Genomic DNA, 17,288 nt, shown 5'->3' with positions numbered 1-17,288 from the left:
CATATATGCCTTTATTTATGCCTTTTCACATGTGGAAATCTGCTTTTTTTTTTTTTACTTAGAAATAGTGCCTAGGGATTCTAAAATGACCCCTTAATAGTCTATTTTCTCGTCTTTATACAATTCACTGAGAGTGGGAGCTGCACTCTGGATGTGTGTGAGGTGATACAAAAGCCCTCCAAGCTCCTTTTTATTTACTGATACAATAGGTTAAACTTGGAACAGGAAAGCCTGCTCTTCCTCCTGTAATGCATTCTAATGTCCTAGTCTTTGTCAACCTTTTCCACTTGAGAGCAGACTAGCAAAGAAAATTTAGAGCTATTTTTAAACATACGTAACTATGTTGCCTGGTGACTCCAGACAGTGTCAGCTCATTTAGAGCCCTAGGGTTAAGTCAGTAGAACCAGGAATAAGGAAATGGCATTGGAGTCAGCAAGAGCTGACAACGCTTTCAATTTCATACAATATTGACTTTAGCAAATATATTCCCCATGGTGTAATCCTTCATTGGCTGGTAACCACTTCATCCATCACAGATAAATGCAATGTCTTTTCATGGACAGTGGACATTGACCCTTCTCTCTCCCAATCAAATTTCTAGTGAGTTTTAAATGGAGCTGAAAAAGCTATAACGATCTTGGAGAAAGCTAGATACCTTGTGTGGAGCCCAGCATCAAATTACCTAGAAGGAAGGTGTACACGAGCAAGTCACTAATGCTCACCCATGTGGTCATGTGCATGATTAGTAGTTCATTTTTTTTCTGATTAAAAAAGTATCACAACCTGCAGGGAATCCAGTTTTTGAAGTAACCAATATTAGTAATAATAATCAGGCTGAGACAGTCTGATTATTAGTACTGAGAAGTAGCCTATCAGGGCCCTGTGAATTACATGATGCACCGAGGAGGGGAAGGTCTGCCATTTTGGATCAGCGGGCCTCGGAGCTGCCTCCCTCCTGCTCTCTTCAGACAAAGATTCTTTGGGGGGGGGGTTTAAGAACATAAGAATTGACACTGCTGGGTCAGACCAGTGGTCCATCCTTCCCACAGTCCGCTCACGCAGCGGCTCCCAGGTTTGGAGGAGCATACGGTGGCAGGAGGGAGTGGGCAACCCTCCTACCTTTCTTTGGGGGGCGGAAGGGGGAGGGGAGGGGATGGTTAGGGGGAGTGGTGTCTGGTGCTGGCGCGGGGGAGGCCCTGGTTGGCAGGAGGACGTGGGCATCCCTCTTGATTTTTTTCTCATGCAGGGAGAGGTCAGCATGGCCAAAGGGAGTAGGTATCCCTACAGCCAATTTTTTCTCAAGGGGGAAAGGGGTTGGCATGCCTGGAGAGAGTGGGCATCCCTCCTGCCAATTTTCATGGGGGGAAGGGGGGTTGGTCCCCGGTGCCACTTTATCAGGGGGATGTTGGGGAGGACCGTCATCGGCAGGGGAGGGGGGCTTTTTTTCATCTTTTTTTATTTAATGGGGCAGATATTGTACATGTGTGACACACACACAGCATCTGTGCCCATTAAAAAAAAGGAAAAAAAACCGGATTCCTGCCTCAAATAGCTAAGTGGCAGGAGGCTGCTTTGGGGTTTCCCCTGCCTCTCAACTGTTTGGGCTTTCCCTGCCAACTCTGTGCATGTATGAGAGTTGCTCTCACATCGATCAATTGGATGGGAAAGATGGGGATTACAGTGAACCTCCGATCGAATCATTTGTGTGCAAAATTTTTAGTGCATCAATAACTCTTTTGGAGTCGGCCAAAAATCGGATCGGAGCAGACCCACGCAGTGTTACCAATCCTGTTTAGTGCATCTAGCAGACCAGAAAGAGGAGGTGAGAAGGGAGACTCTCAAGCACTATAGAAACTACAGTTATCTGGCATCTACTAATCCCCTTGGGTACCGGATAACTCAAGAGTCTCCAGTACCTGACAAAAACCCAAATGTAGCAGCAAAAACCCAATTAGTAAGGGAAGAAGGGGAGGGAGATGCAGGTCCGTAGAGCCCAACATGGCTTATCTATGGCTAGCACTGGGCCTCCCTTTAAGGCTGGACCTGGGGGAATTTTGCTTTCCATTCTTGGTGGCTCTGCAAGATAGAGAGGGTAGCACAGAAGTAGAGGTGCCCGCTGTTTCTTTTAGATTACTGGATAGGATTCCCCTTTTTAATCCCAATACTACATCTTTGAGGGGATTCCCCTTATCTTGCTATTGCAACTGTAAATAAGGGCCCCTCTGGAGTGCCTGCAGCTAAATACAACGTGCATCCTAGATAGAGCAATTTGATAAGATTACATATATTTTCATTTTTATTGGCCTGCTCTAGTAAAATAATATTCTAATAAGTTATGGGTGAAATTTCAGACTACACCAGTGATTTTTCAGCCTCTTGGTTATGACCTTTATTCGCCCTTGAAGACTGTGTATGGTAATGAGCTGACCTTATTAAATTGTCATGGATATGGTGATTTAAAGGGCAGTAGTCAAAGCGCTCTGTTTTACCTTCTGCAATGATCTCTTAATTCAATAAAACGCTTGCATTAGCATGGTAAGCAGGGCAGAAAAAGTGTGGTTTTAATGAAGACTATTTTTTCTGTCCTTGTAAATGTGGGTCCTTTAAATGCATTCATTCTCTTTTTGTCTGCCCAGGCTGATTCCTACATCACATAGCAAAGCTTATCAGAGTGGCCTGCATTGTTAAATTTCAAGCACTGTGTTGCAGATCCCTTTCATCTTGGAAAATCCCAGTAAAGTTTATTTGTCACGTCACGCTTTGATGAATCAGAGCCTTGCTCCCTGGCTTAAGAGCAAAATCTGAGACTGAAGCATATATTAAAGGGATGCACAGTTTGCACACTTTTTTAGCATCAAGGGCTTTTCCCATAGGAACAGAATAGGAGACAAGCCTTTCTCTCTTCGTAACTGTGTTTAACCTATGTTAGCATACAGTGCTATGCATTAACCTATTGAACAAATCTTTGTTAATGGTAAATATCGTGCCAGAAAATGAGGTGTCAGGTCAAAAGCGCGCCGCGACAAAGGCGCGCCCAGACAATTGAGCGCAGCGCGGAGGCGCACGCCGCTCTAAATTACTGTTTTTAGGGCTCCGACGGGGGTGTGTGGGGGGGAACCCCCCACTTTACTTAATAGACATCGCGCTGCGTTGTGGGGGCGTTGTGGGGGGTTGTAACCCCCCACATTTTACTGAAAACTTAACTTTTTCCCTGTTTTTAGGGAAAAAGTTCAGTTTACAGTAAAATGTGGAGGGTTACAACCCCCCATAACGCCGGCGTAATGTCTATTAAGTAAACTGGGGGGGTTCCCCAACAAAAACCCCCGTTGGAGCCCCTAAAAACTGTAATTTTGTGCGGCGCACACCTCCGCGCTGCGCTCAATTGTCGGCGCGCGCTTTTGTCTTTCGCGCCGTTGTCTATGAACCGAAAATGATACTGATTGTTAAATTAAAGTTCTGGTTGAGGTTAGGCAGCTTTTCTCCCTGTCATTCTGTGTATTTAACTCCTCTTTAGGCCATTAAACTTTTATACATATTTCTGTCCAATAAGCTTGGGATCCACTGCATCTGGCAACTGTGGTTTCATGTGACTTGATGACACAGAGAGTTCTGGGATATAGCCTTGGATGAATTGAAAAGTCTCTTGAGGCTTGGAACAAGTGATTAGCCAAAGTTCATTATAGAAATGTACATTAAAGAGACAGCCATGCACTGCATTGGGAAGGTAGATAATCTCGTACAGAGTGCATTAAGTTTTGATTTATTACCCTAAGCTAACAGTGAAATAGCATAATTCTTAGGGACAGTGGCGCCATGGCCCTGCCTAGAGTAGCAATTGTTCATCCTCTTTTGTATATTATATGCCTAATTAATCAGTGAGGGGTGTGTGGCCTGGTGGTTAGAGCTGCTGCCTCAGCACCCTGAGGTTATGAGTAATGTAATGTAATGTAATTTATTTCTAATATACCGCTAAACTCCGTTAGGATTCTAAGCGGTTTACAGAAAAATAGACAATAGGGTACATTAAAATTATAAGTAAAATAGGTACTTACTGTACCGAAATAAGTAAAATTTCCCGAAGGCTCACAATCTAACTAAAGTACCTGGAAAAAATGACAATTAGTAGAGTAATGAAGAAATAAAATAGTGATAGATGAGAAAAACAGGAAAATAAACATTCTAATAGGACTACAATGACCTAAAGGACTTTGAAAGGTTGAAAAAAGAGGGGAGATAGGAAATAGAAGCAGAAGGGAGAACCGTTGAAACTATAGAATTCTTAGGAAATTTAAATGAAATTAAATAATAAAATAAAATAGGAAACAAAAACCAAGTGGCAAAACAATGAATGAGATTTAAAAATAAAATATCATAAACTAAAAAGAAAGTGAGAAAATAAAACCAAAATAGACAAGACTGAAGACCAGCTTGAAATGACTTCACTGTTTTGTCTGCGAAACTTCTCCAGATGTCATCCGATCCTTGTCAGCAAACCGGACGCCCCAAATCCAGTGTCATCAGCTTGTCTAAGACATTCACTCTCTCCTTCTGCATATCAAATTCGCTGAATCTGTCTCCTTTCAGGACAGGCACCGCTCGCGTCTCTCTGATCGTAGTGCGGAATATAAATCCTATAAATAAGCTCTTTCATGTGCAAGGTTTTGATATCCCTATCTGGATTGCCGTACGATTTATCCAAAGACACTGATTTCCATGAGTTTTGGAAACCACATAGGTCACGTCTGAAGAACAGGCTTATGTGGCCTCCTAAAGCTCACACATTGCATTGTCTTTGGATAAATTGTACTGACAGGTTATATAAGGTAGGACAGTGCACAAAGAATCCGATTTGCTCCAGGGCCAGAACACTGCACTTGTATCTAAGAACAGTAATAAAAGGCTATAACTGGTATGAAATTCCCTTCTATCCGAAAGACTAATCATATATACATATATGACCTTAGGGAATATTTATTGAAATAGACGCTGAGTGTGAGAGTGGGAGAAGGAGTGCTCTAGAGTAGAGTTTTAAAACAACTGTGACACATCACTTACCCCCCTTTTACAAACCTGTGATAGTGGTTTTTAGTGCAGTCTAGCGTGCTGAATGCTCTGCTGCTCCTGTTGCTCATAGGAACTCTATGAGTGTAGGGAGCAGCGCAGAGCATTCAGTGCATTGGCCTGTTCTAAAAACCACTATTGCAGTTTTGTAATGGGGGAGGGGGTAGTAATAATGGGACTCACTGTTCTCTAAGCTAAGCGGGACTCCTCCAACTGCATTGTTGCCAGTAGGGAGTGGTGCTTAAATATTGTGTAGGCAGATTTCCTGGATTTCAGTAGTGCAGATCCCACCTGTCTTTCACTATTGAAAATGTGATGGTGAAACAGTACCTCCCACTGGCAGAACTGTAGATGGAGGACTCCTTCTCAGTTTAGAGCAGTGGTCTCAAACTTGCAGCCCAGGGGCCACATGTGGCCCGCCAGGTACTATTTTGAGGCCCTCAGTTTGTTTATCATAATCACAAAAGTAAAATAAAACAGTTTCTTGATCATATGTCTCTTTAGCTATAAATTACAATATTATTTGTTAAGAATTACCCAAAAGGAAAGATTTATAAACTATAAAGAGTTTTACCTCATGCAAAACTGTCATTTCTTTAATAAGACATTAACTATTTTTTCTGAGGCCCTCCAAGTACCTATAAATCCAAAACGTGGCCCTGCAAAGGGTTTGAGTTTGAGACCACTGGTTTAGAGGAAATAGTGATAGGAGAAGTACACTTGATTACTGATTTAAAACCACTGAAGCATATCAGAAAGTGACTATTTTTCTGTATAGAATAGGCTCCAATTAGGTGTGCTCTTTTTGCCTAAAAATAGGTAGCAACCAAAAAGTCCACCAGTGGGATTCCACAACAAGGCAGCAGAGCAGAAACAAAAAATTGTGGAACTGACAATCTTGATAAAATCTATATTTGAACAAGGTGCAAATTAAAACCCCCCCAAAAAAAACCACAGTAAAAAGTTGTGCTATAGACCCGACACAGGCCTTGTTTCAGTCGTAAAAGACCTTCTTCCGGGGTCCGATACTGCTATAAACCACAAATAAAAGATTGCAAAATGAGCAAAACAAGATACTACTCTCAATTTCACACAATATCTTGTTTTACTCATTTTGCAATCTTTTATTTGTGGTTTATAGCAGTATTGGATCCCGGAAGAAGGCCTTTCACAACCGAAACACAGCCCGTGTCGGGTCTGTACCACAACTTTTTATCGTGTTTTATTTTATTTTTTAATCTGCACCTTGTTCAAATAAAGATTTTATCAAGATAATCAGTTCCACAGTGTTTTGTTTCTGCCTAAAAATAGGTACCATTTATAGAATTATCTTTTGAAATTGGTAAAAGTCCTTTTTTAAGTCTACAGTATTTGTTAAGGACAACATAGGAGCTTCTGTGTTTTTATAAAATTATCCATGGAAAATAGATGTGTACATTACCACCTGCTCCGATATATGTGTAATGTATGCCAAAAGAATAGACCAATCCTGCTCCTATTCACATATTTTATGCCCCTGGGAACATATACAGTCAAACCTCGGTTTGCGAGTAATGCGGCTTGTGAGTGTTTTGCAAGACGAGCAAAACGCTCCCGCAAATCTTACCTTGCAAACCGAGCACCGTTCTAATACATGAGCGAATTAAGCCATCTGCCATCCCGATAACGCTTTAGAAACATAGAAATAGACGGCAGATAAGGGCCACGGCCCATCAAGTCTGCCCACTCCAGTGACCCTCCCTATCTATCTTTGCGGATAGATCCCACATGTCTATCCCATCTGGCCTTAAAATCCGGCACACTGCTGGCCTCAATAACTTGAAGTGGAAGACTATTCCAGCAATCAACTACCCTTTCAGTGAAGAAGAACTTCCTAGTGTCACTGTGCAGTTTCCCGCCCCTGATTTTCCACGAATGCCCCCTTGTTGCCGCGGGACCCTTAAAGAAGAAGATGTCTTCTTCCACCTTGATGCGGCCCGTGAGATATTTGAATGTCTCGATCATATCTCCCCTCTCTCGACGTTCCTCGAGTGAGTAGAGCTGCAATTTCCCCAACCGCTCCTCGTACGGGAGCTCCCTGAGTCCCGAGACCATCCTGGTGGCCATTCTCTGGACCGATTCCAGTCTCAGCACATCCTTGCGGTAATGCGGCCTCCAGAATTGCACCATGGATCTATACAGTGGCATAATGACTTCAGGTTTACGGTTGACCAAACTCCTGCATATGCAACCTATGATTTGCCTTGCTTTGGATGAAGCTTGCTCCACTTGGTTTGCAGACTTCATGTCTTCCCTGACAATCACCCCTAAGTCTCTTTCTGCTTCAGTTCTTGTCAGGATCTTTCCATTTAGGGTGTAGATCTTGCATGGATTTTGGCTTCCCAGGTGCATGACTTTGCATTTTTTGGCATTGAAACTGAGTTGCCAGGACCTAGACCAGTGCTCCAGCAGAAGTAAGTCATGCACCATATCGTCTGTCATTGCTTTTTTGTCTGTTGTGCTTTTGCTCACTACATTGCTCAGTTTGGCATCATCGGCGAATAATGTTATTCTACCTCGGAGCCCTTCTGTCAAGTCTCTTATATAGATGTTGAACAAGATCGGGCCCAGGACGGAGCCTTGTGGCACTCCACTTATCACCTCTGACATTTCGGAGGGGGTGCCATTCACCATCACCCTCTGAAGCCTACCTCCAAGCCAGTTCCCAACCCATTTGGTTAATGTGTTGCCCAAACCTAAAGAACTCATCTTGTTCAGCAACCTGCGGTGTGGCACGCTATCAAATGCTTTGCTGAAATCCAGGTAGACGATGTCCAGGGACTCACCAACATCCAGCTTCCTCGTCACCCAGTCAAAGAAGCTGATCAGGTTGGATTGGCAGGATCTCCCCTTAGTAAATCCATGCTGGCGGGGATCCTGTAGATTCTCCTCGTCCATGATCCTATCCAATTGATGTTTGATTAGGGTTTCCATTAGTTTGCTCACTATTGAAGTGAGACTCACTGGTCTGTAGTTTGCCATCTCCATCCTGGAGCCTTTCTTGTGTAGTGGAATGACGTTAGCCGTCTTCCAGTCCATCGGGACGTTACCTATACTAAGGGAGAGATTGAAGAGCGCGGATAGTGGTTCCGCCAAGACATCACCCAACTCCCTGAGTACCCTAGGGTGTAGGTTGTCAGGCCCCATTGCCTTGTTGACCTTGATTTTTGACAGCTCGCAGTAGACGCTGCTGGGTGTAAATTTGAAATTACTAAACGGGTCTACTGATTTAATCCTTGTCTGTGGCTGAGGGCTGATTCCCGGCGCCTCGCGGGTGAAGACTGAACAGAAGTATTCATTTAACAGTTGGGCCTTTTCCGAGTCCGTCTCTACATGGTCTCCGTCTGGTTTTCTGAGTCGTACTATCACACCCGAGTTCTTTTTTCTGTCACTAATATACCTGAAGAAGGATTTATCTCCCTTCTGGATGTTCTTTGCTAGAGACTCCTCCATGCAGAATTTGGCCTCTCTAACTGCCGCTTTGACGGCTCTTGATTTGGTCAGATAATCTACTCTGGAGTCCTGTGTCCCTGATTGTTTGTAAGAGATGAATGCTTTTTTCTTCTCTTTGATGAGGTCCGAGATCTCCATAGAGAACCACTGTGGCTTGTTGTTCCTACTCCGTTTGCTTACTGATTTAACATAGCGGTTTGTTGCTTCCTGTATGGTGGTTTTCAAAGTTGACCACATTTCTTCCACGCTGCCAGTGTCTGCTTGGGTTTGTAGCGCCTGGTGAACGAAGTCTCCCATGTCTTGGAAGTTTGTGTCCTTGAACTTGAGAACCTTGGTCAGTGTGGTAGATTTCGTGAAACCTTTCCTGAGATTGAACCATATCATATTGTGGTCACTGGAGGCCAAAGTTTCACCCATCGAGACCTCTGTGATACTTTCTCCATTGGTAAGTACCAGGTCCAAAATTGTCTGATCCCTTGTTGGCTCAAATACCAGTTGCCTGAATCCTGCTCCATTCAAAGAGTTTAATAGCTTCCTGCTGCTGCCGGAAGCAGAGGAAAGCATGACCCAATCCACATCGGGCATGTTGAAGTCACCTACCAATACTGTGTCCCCCCACAAGGTGATATTCTCTATATCTCCGATTAATTCCATATCTAGGTCTTCTTGATGTTTTGGGGGTCTGTATACTACGCCAAGATACAGGCATTTGTCCTTCCCTCTGGCCAAATTTACCCAAAGGGATTCCCCAGTGTACTGTACATCTGTGATTCTGGTGACCTTAATGTCATCTTTAGTATATAATGCTACCCCACCTCCCATTTTGTCCTCCCTGTCCCGACGAAGCAAGTTGTAACCTGGTATGACCATGTCCCACCCGTGGGAGTCTGTGAGCCAGGTCTCAGATAGGGTTAGGGTTAGGGTTAGGGTTAGGGTTAGGGTTAGGGTTAGGGTTAGGGTTAGGGTTAGGGTTAGGGTTAGGGTTAGGGTTAAGGTTAGGGTTAGGGTTAGGGTTAGGGTTAGGGTTAGGGTTAGGGTTTCTTGTCTATACAACAAATCTGTTTTTATGTCATTTTTAATATTGTACTTGTTTCATTTATTAATACATGTTATTTTTTATTGTACATCGCCTAGCAAATTTATAGGCGATTCATCAAGACTTAATAAACTTGAAACTTGATATCGCCACCACATCCAGGTCGGCATTCCTCATTTCTGTTTCCAAGTCTAGGATCTTGTTTCCCAGACTGTGGGCGTTGACGTACATAGCCCTCCATGTTGTGTGCTTGTTGTATCTCAGTGGGGACAATCCCTCTATATCAACTAGGACACCATTACTATTTTTCGCGTGTCTCTTACACTCCCTAGACCCAGAGCTACAGCGTGTACCTATCCCGGACTCCCCACGACTACAGTGTGCTCCTATCCCAGACTTGGTAATGTGTGTACCCTGTGGAGGTATTCCCGTTTGGGCTACTTGAGCTCCGTTAGTGCAATTTGCAGCGTGTGCACTCTCGCTGGTCCCAGAATTACAGTGTGTACTCCCTCTAGACCCAGAATTGCTATGTGTACTCCCCTTAGACCCAGAATTGTAATGTGACCCAGAAATGTAGTGTTTACTTAGTTCAGTCTCAAAATAGTATTGGTAGCCCGTACCCTCCCCCAACTTACCTAGTTTAAAGCCCTGTGTAGTAGGCGGGCTAGACGGTGTCCAAGGACGTTCTTCCCCCTCTTGGTCAGATGTAACCCGTCTGGTCCAAGCAGTCCTTGCAGTGCCTCTCCGTGGTGCAGGAACCCATCTCCTTGCACCATTCCTGCAGCCAGTCGTTCACCCTCCGGACTCGATCCTCCCTGGCACTGCCCTTGCCCCTCACTGGGAGGATCGAGGAGAAGACCACCTGCGCATCCATCCTCCTCAGCTTCTCTCCTAGGGCTCTGAAGTCTTCGGGTATGCTTTCCGGGGTGCCCCTGGCAGTGTCGTTGGTTCCGACGTGGATGAGAATCATAGGGAAGTGATCTTGGGGCTTGATGAGTCTGCCCAGGCTAGCAGTTACATCCCGGATCTTGGCCCCCGGCAAGCAGCAGACCTCTCTTGATTGCAGATCTGGTCTACAAATTGGTCCCTCGGTGCCCCTTAGCAGTGAATCCCCGATGACCACAACTCTGCGCTTCCTAGGGGTGGGCCGACCTGTGGATTCTGGAACCGTAACCATCTGTTCAACCACTTCTTGTACCTCGTTGTCAGGACCTTCCTGTAGCAGCTGGTATCTGTTCTTAAGGGGGATATGTGGTGTCGATGTAGAGTTGCCCTGTATGTGAGAGAGAGAAACAGAATTAGGTTTTCTGCGTTTACCTGTGGAGGAAGTCACCAGCTGCCAGGTATCGGCGTCTCCAGTGACTTCCTGAATTCCGACGGTAGGATTCAAGTCTGAAGTTCTGGAAGCTCTGGGTGACTCAAGGATGGTCTTATCAGGCTCTTGTTCGGCGATCTGAGACAGTTCCTTGATTATTCCGTCGATGAAGGTCTCGTCATCACGGATGCTCCTTAAGCGTTGAATCTCTTCTCTCAGACTCCTCAGCTCTATCAGAAGGCTTTCATCTGGCTGATCAATTGGTTCCGTCTGAGTGGAGACTGAAGACATCTTTGAGGGGATGGCCTCGGTCTGTACAGAGACCTCTGCCCTCTGTCCAGGCTCCCCCTCAATCTGTACGAAGACCGTAGCCATCCCCTGGGTACTCTCGGCGACTGAGCTGCCTGTCTTGACTGAAGTCTTGCTGCCTCTAGTTCTGCCTGCCATATATAAAGGTTTTTTTATTATTAATTATTTATTTATTTATCTAAAAATATATATATATATATATATAGAGTGGTTGGTGTGGTCCACCTGTTAAGTGTGCTTGTTGGTTAGGTAGGAGTAGAGAGTTGAAAGTTGAAAGACCTGGAAGAGGGAAAGATTGAAGAAAGACTGAAGTTGATTGGTAAATTGGCTAGTTGTAGGATTTTAGAGACCAGCTGAAATTGATAGCCCTTCCTTGATGCCCTTCTTGAGGCCCTTCGCAAAGGCGCTCTCGCTAAGACGAGCGCCTTTGCCGCTCGCCTTCGCCGCACGCCGAACGGCCGCGCGCCGTTGGCTCGAGCCCTTTTATGGGGGGGAGATCTGCTGTGACTTCGGGGTGGGTGGGCGGAGTTACCAGCGCGTCCCGTCCGCCTCCTCCTCCGACTCTGGCAATTTCAGCGCTCCTCTTCGCTTCCCTGTTTTGCCTCCTCCGTCACTTGTACGGTCCTCCGCTGCTTTTTCTCCCCCTTTCTCTGTCTCCTCCGCTTCCGTATGCTCTCCGCTCCCTTTCTCCGCCTTCACCTCCTCTCCGTGACTCTAGTGGCTTTAGTTTGTTTCTCCCCAGATAATGTTTTTTGACTATCGGAAGCAGTCTCCCTTACTCCCAACGCTCCCAGCACACTCCCTTTGGCAATTGGCAGGTGCTCTTCTCACGCTCATGCACCTACATTCCACGCAATCTTTTTCTTTCTCAACTCCTTCCCCATGTTTTCCACCACTGCCACCGCCAGTCATGCCCCCAGTCATGTGAGGTAACTTTTAACCAATGAGCGCAGCTCCCAGAAATCAACGGAGAGGGAAAGTGTCTGTTCTCTGCCCAATCTATTGTTCTCTGTGCTGCCTGGCTGTGATAAAGGGCTGAGGGGGAGCGGATGCACCATGCCCGCCGGCCCGGGGCTGTCCTTTCCTGCAAGCCTCGCCGGTGGTGGTAGCAGCAGTAGCAGAAGAGAGGGGTTGGGGCTTTGCTGACTGTGCTTCTGAGAGGTGAGGGAAGACGAAACATGCCAGTGAGGAACTGGTACAACCTGGTGGAGGATGGAGGAGAAGCGCAGCTTCCGCTGCATAACAAAGAAGCTTTCCAGCACAGCATCTGCTTCCAGAGGTGGGTACATGCTGTGGGATGCAAGGGAAAACATGGCCACCATAGCAAACCTTGGTTGTGGAACGAATCGTTTGAGTTTACATTATGGCCTATGAGGAACTTTGCTTTGCTCTGGAACGAATTATACTCATAAACCAAGTGTATCATGTGAAAAGTAGACCCAGCAGACAACTTTGTAAAATTATACTTGAGCCTGTGTATAAAATGGTGGTACAAACCAAGCAGCTGAGCCATACATATAAATTGTGGACTAAATTGTAAAAATGGTGCCTGAAGTTTGATGCCGTTATAGAACAGGACTTACTGCTGGAATCCGCACCCAATTTTAGGTGTGAGGATTTATATCAATATCCTTGCATCTTAATTAGGCACAGATCTGCCCTTTCTATAACACTGCATGCAAATTCTAGGAACACGTGCAGTTACAGAATACGGCCGATGCGCTCCAAATTTCGGCATGTCATTTTGGGTGCCATATAGAGAATCCAGGGATACACATACATACATATATATATATATACTTCTGTGGTACTTATACGTATGAATTGTATATATAGTAACACAAGGTAAAATAGTTCACATCTGAAGTACTGTATTTTTTGCTCCATAAGATGCACTTTTTTCCCCCAAAAGTGGGTGGAAATGTCTGTGCGTCTTTTGGAGCGAATATAACAATTTTTTAACACCCCCCATCCCGTCATACCTTTTGAAATCCCCCTTAAATCCTGATGGTCCAGCGGTATATTGGCAGGAGCGAGTTTTCTATGCTCCTTCCCCTCCCTCGCTGGACAGCGGCCTCATTATGTCGGGGCCAGCGGCGCACAAGACAGGAGCAAGCTTTTCGTACTCCAGCCTGGCCCCGCGCTGTTCCCTGAATGGCTGCCATCAGTTCTCACGAGTAAGAACCTAATCCTTACTTCTCTGGTGCTCAGTCCATCAGAGTGCGCCTTTAATTCTAACAACCTTTTCAGTTTTTTCTGGAACTATAACCCTAAATTTTTCTGTTCCACAGCAGCAGCTGCAGGCCTACGTGGCATGGGTGAACTCTCAGCTAAAGAAGAAGACAGGCATGAGGCTGGTGCAGGACTTGAGGCAGGATCTCCGGGACGGGGTTGCCCTGGCCCACCTTGTTGACATTGTAGGTCAGTAGTGGTAATTTTGTATTTTGATCAGTGGGTAGAAATGTGCTGCCATTTTAAAACTATAGAAGGTCTTTGGTTTAGGTAGCAAGGGATGCCATTCACAGCTTCCAGAGGGAAGGGAGTGGCATTGTTTAAAAATCACACCTAGGGTCATGATTGCAGGGTTCTGGAAACATGGTGCATGGGCCAAGGACCATCAGCGCAATGACCAGAGTAAGTATGGGGGTTGGGGTTGGGGGAGGGTAGGGTTACCATATGGCTTTAGAAAAAGGAGGATGGACTGAGAAATCCAGATTTTACTTCCATTGCTTTCAATGAAAGTAAAACCCAGATGCTTCAATCTGTCCTTACTCCTTGCTTTCAATGGAAGTAAAACTCGGATGTGTTTCAATTCATCCTCCTTTTTCTGGAGCCATTTGGTAACCCTTAGGAGAGGGGAAGTAGGCATATAAAATATAAAAGAGGAGATAATTCCCTGAGACATTTCATTACGAGATCCCAGCCCTGGTTCCAGCTGAGCACAAAATAGCGGGAAAAAACTACTGAGTCATAATAACAAAATAAAAGAAACCATAAGGAAGTAACACAAAACCGAAATGTTTCATTTATGTCATTATACCATGAACTGAAATGATGGAAACAAAGCAAAATATCCCTCAAAACAAACAGAAAATAATATGAAAATTAAGGCCAAAGTGTTTCCCATTCATACTTCTTTATTGCGTCCCTTACCACACCGCCACTGGTTGTAATGATAGAAAGTGGAAGCAGGACCAGTTGAAAGGCATTAGGCAGCCTAGGCGAACCTTCAGCGTAGTGCACTAATAAATATTAGTGTGCACTAAATGCAACGTGGCAAATAGGTATAAGAGAGGAAGCTCCGCATTTAGCGCATGCTAATGACTGTTAGAGTGCCCTAAGCTCTAGTAAAGAGGCCCTAAAGCACACAGCAAATAAGCCATGTAATGTGGTAGCATCTTTTAGTAAATCTGTCCCTGAATATTCTTTTGGCAGAAAAAGTTGGTGCAGAATGGGTGGGTCCTCTGTTCCATGGGCAGGATTTGAAGGGAAAGCATATTCAGAGTGCGCAGGGACTTTGCCCCTAGGCAGGCTGTTTGAAAACTTCCACCTTTATGCAATTTTAAAACTTGGCTAGAATGTTCTTACACAGCCTTAAATTTTAAAATTGGTGGAGTCGGATGACACAGGCGTTCTTGGGAGACCCTTGATACAGCACTCTTGTAGTGCGAAACATGCATGTCGGGTTCTACTCCCGGACGTTGGCTGATAAAAACAAGCTAAGTACAATGACGCTTTAAAGCATTGAATATTTATTATTATTATTATTATTGAGGTACATGAAGACTTTTTGATATAACAAACTTTTGGCATAAAAAATTTGTTAGAGGCAGCCAATGATGAGTTCTCACATAATTCTTCCCGCAATGAAACATTGATTTAGCGGTGGAGTGGTGGGGCTGAGGCTACCTTTTAGTAACCTTAAATGAATGGTGAAGGTGTCTTTAGCCTGGGTCTAATTTATTGGACTGTTATTTATGTTGGAGTGACTAGGGCTGAAATTTAACATTGAATCTTAATAGCCATTTTTTGAAGGCTTTTAACTTAACAAGACATTTACATGGAAATTTTAGATAAAAAGATGCCTCTAGAGCTAAAACTCTAACTTTTAATTTCAAAAATTCTTTCCTTCGCAATTGCGTAGCTCTAGAGACATCTGGAAAAATTCTAACCACATCTCCACAAAATTTTGTTAATCTATTTTTAAAATAAAGTTTCATAATTAACATTTTGTCCATCTCACTCATGCATGTTATCACCAGAGTGGACCTACTCTGGATCACATCCTGTCTATCCTCAAGAAATTCAGTCAAGTTAATATCATGTGTCACTAAGTGGTCCACCCCCTGGGCGGATTCTTTTTTTTTTTTTTGAGGAATGTAATAATAATTATTAATTGGGAAATTTTCCGCATTGGGTAACCCCAGTATTTCTTTAAGAAATTTTCTTAACAAAACTTGACTGAATTTCTTGAGGATAGTAAAGGAAAAAAAAAAAGGGGTTAGATGAAATTTCACAGTATACTGTAGTCTACAGTGCTTCCAGCTGGTGCAGAAACAGCTGGTAGGCTTGGTAATTGGCTAAATCACATGACCAGGTGACACTAGTTTTACACAGCTTGCATTGGCTTCCTATTACATTGGGTAGAATTTAAGATCTTAGGCATGCTTTTTAAATGTCTTAAGTCATTTGACTCTGGTTTATTTACATCTTCACAAGTCAGGGAGAACACTTTGTCCTACAAATTACCTTTACAGTCAATCTATAAGTACCCTTAGCAGAGGCAAAATTAACCCTTAACCAGCAGTACGCCTGCTGTTTTGTGCCTGAATTATGAAATTCCATTTCACTTGAGTTGCTTGTAGAATCTTGCTACTTTACTTTTAGAAAGCCAATGAAATCGCAGCCCTTCTTTCAAGCTTTCACCTAAGTGGATGGAACACTTGCCAATTAAACATAGCATGATGAAAGATTCCTTTGTTTAACATTGGCTCTTCCAGTCATGAGTGTTAGCATGTCATTGCTAGTACAAATGGTGCTTGTATGTTTTGAATTATTTGTTGTAATTTTCCATGCATTAGTTTAATAATTTCATGAAATCTGATTTGTTTACACTAGACTGATATATGAAATGCCAAGGAACTCATTTTCAAAGCACTCTGACACACAAACAAGCCTCCAAGTTTAAGAACATAAGAATTGCCGCTGCTGGGTCAGAGCAGTGGTGCATCGTGCCCAGCAGTCCACTCAAAGTAGTAACAGTGGTAAGATTTGATAAAGCTGGGAAAGAGAATTTGACCCTGCAGTAACATTATTACCAGAATCAGGACTGTCATTATTTGCTGCAAGAGGACCTCTTTCTAATGACACCATTGGCCCCTTCCTTGATGTACTTAAACTCCAGTGATCACACAATGGCCATTACAGCTTACTTTGCTGCTGGAATGATTGCTGTGGCATTCATGGCTGAAGCATATTGGCATTCTCCACCTTGGGTGTGTACCCCTCCTGCTTTCCTTGCTGACAACCCTGACCAAAATAATATCCATTGTTCTTACAGAGCCATTGGTATAGATGGTGCTGCGCTATAGAAACAGTATCTCTGGCATTTTGCAAACAGACAAAAAATGTGACCACTGTTAAGGTAGCATGTAGCTCACTTTGAGAAGGGCTTGGGGAATTGAGAAGAGGGCTTAGCACAGGTTCAGGTGAGCTGTGTCACTTGGTGAGGGTCACATAAGAACATAAGAATAGTCTTACTGGGTCAGACCAATGGTCCATCAAGCCCAGTAGCCCATTCTCACGGTTGCCAATCTAGGTCACCTGTACCTGGCCAAAACCCAAGGAGTAGCAACATTCCATGTTACCAATACAGGGCAAGCAGTGGCTTCCCCCATGTCTTTCTCAATAACAGACTATGGACTTTTCCTCCAGGAACTTGTCCAAACCTTTCTTAAAACCAGCTACGCTATCCGCTCTTACCACATCCTCTGGCAACGCGTTCCAGAGCTTAACTATTCTCTGAGTGAAAAAAAAAATTTAATCCTAGTAGTTTTAAAGGTAGCTTCATTGAGT

At 44.1% G+C, this 17,288-nt stretch overlaps 1 protein-coding gene across 9 annotated transcripts in view; it reads left to right on the top strand.

The window, feature by feature from the left end:
* DIXDC1 (DIX domain containing 1) overlaps positions 1-17,288 on the top strand; it is a 178,698-nt gene that overhangs the window by 36,352 nt on the left and 125,058 nt on the right. For 8 of the 9 annotated variants that reach the window (XM_033917358.1, XM_033917356.1, XM_033917357.1 and 5 more), the window contains one exon: positions 13,505-13,634. In XM_033917358.1, coding sequence (XP_033773249.1) covers positions 13,505-13,634 — 130 coding nt within the window. The remainder of the gene's footprint in view (positions 1-13,504; positions 13,635-17,288) is intronic. The other variant, XM_033917354.1, reaches the window with a different exon arrangement.

The sequence above is a fragment of the Geotrypetes seraphini genome, chromosome 13 (assembly GCF_902459505.1).
Source record: "Geotrypetes seraphini chromosome 13, aGeoSer1.1, whole genome shotgun sequence".
NCBI lineage: Eukaryota > Metazoa > Chordata > Amphibia > Gymnophiona > Dermophiidae > Geotrypetes > Geotrypetes seraphini.
The sequence above is the reverse complement of the archived record's forward strand: the minus strand, read 5'-3'. Positions and strand labels throughout refer to the sequence as shown.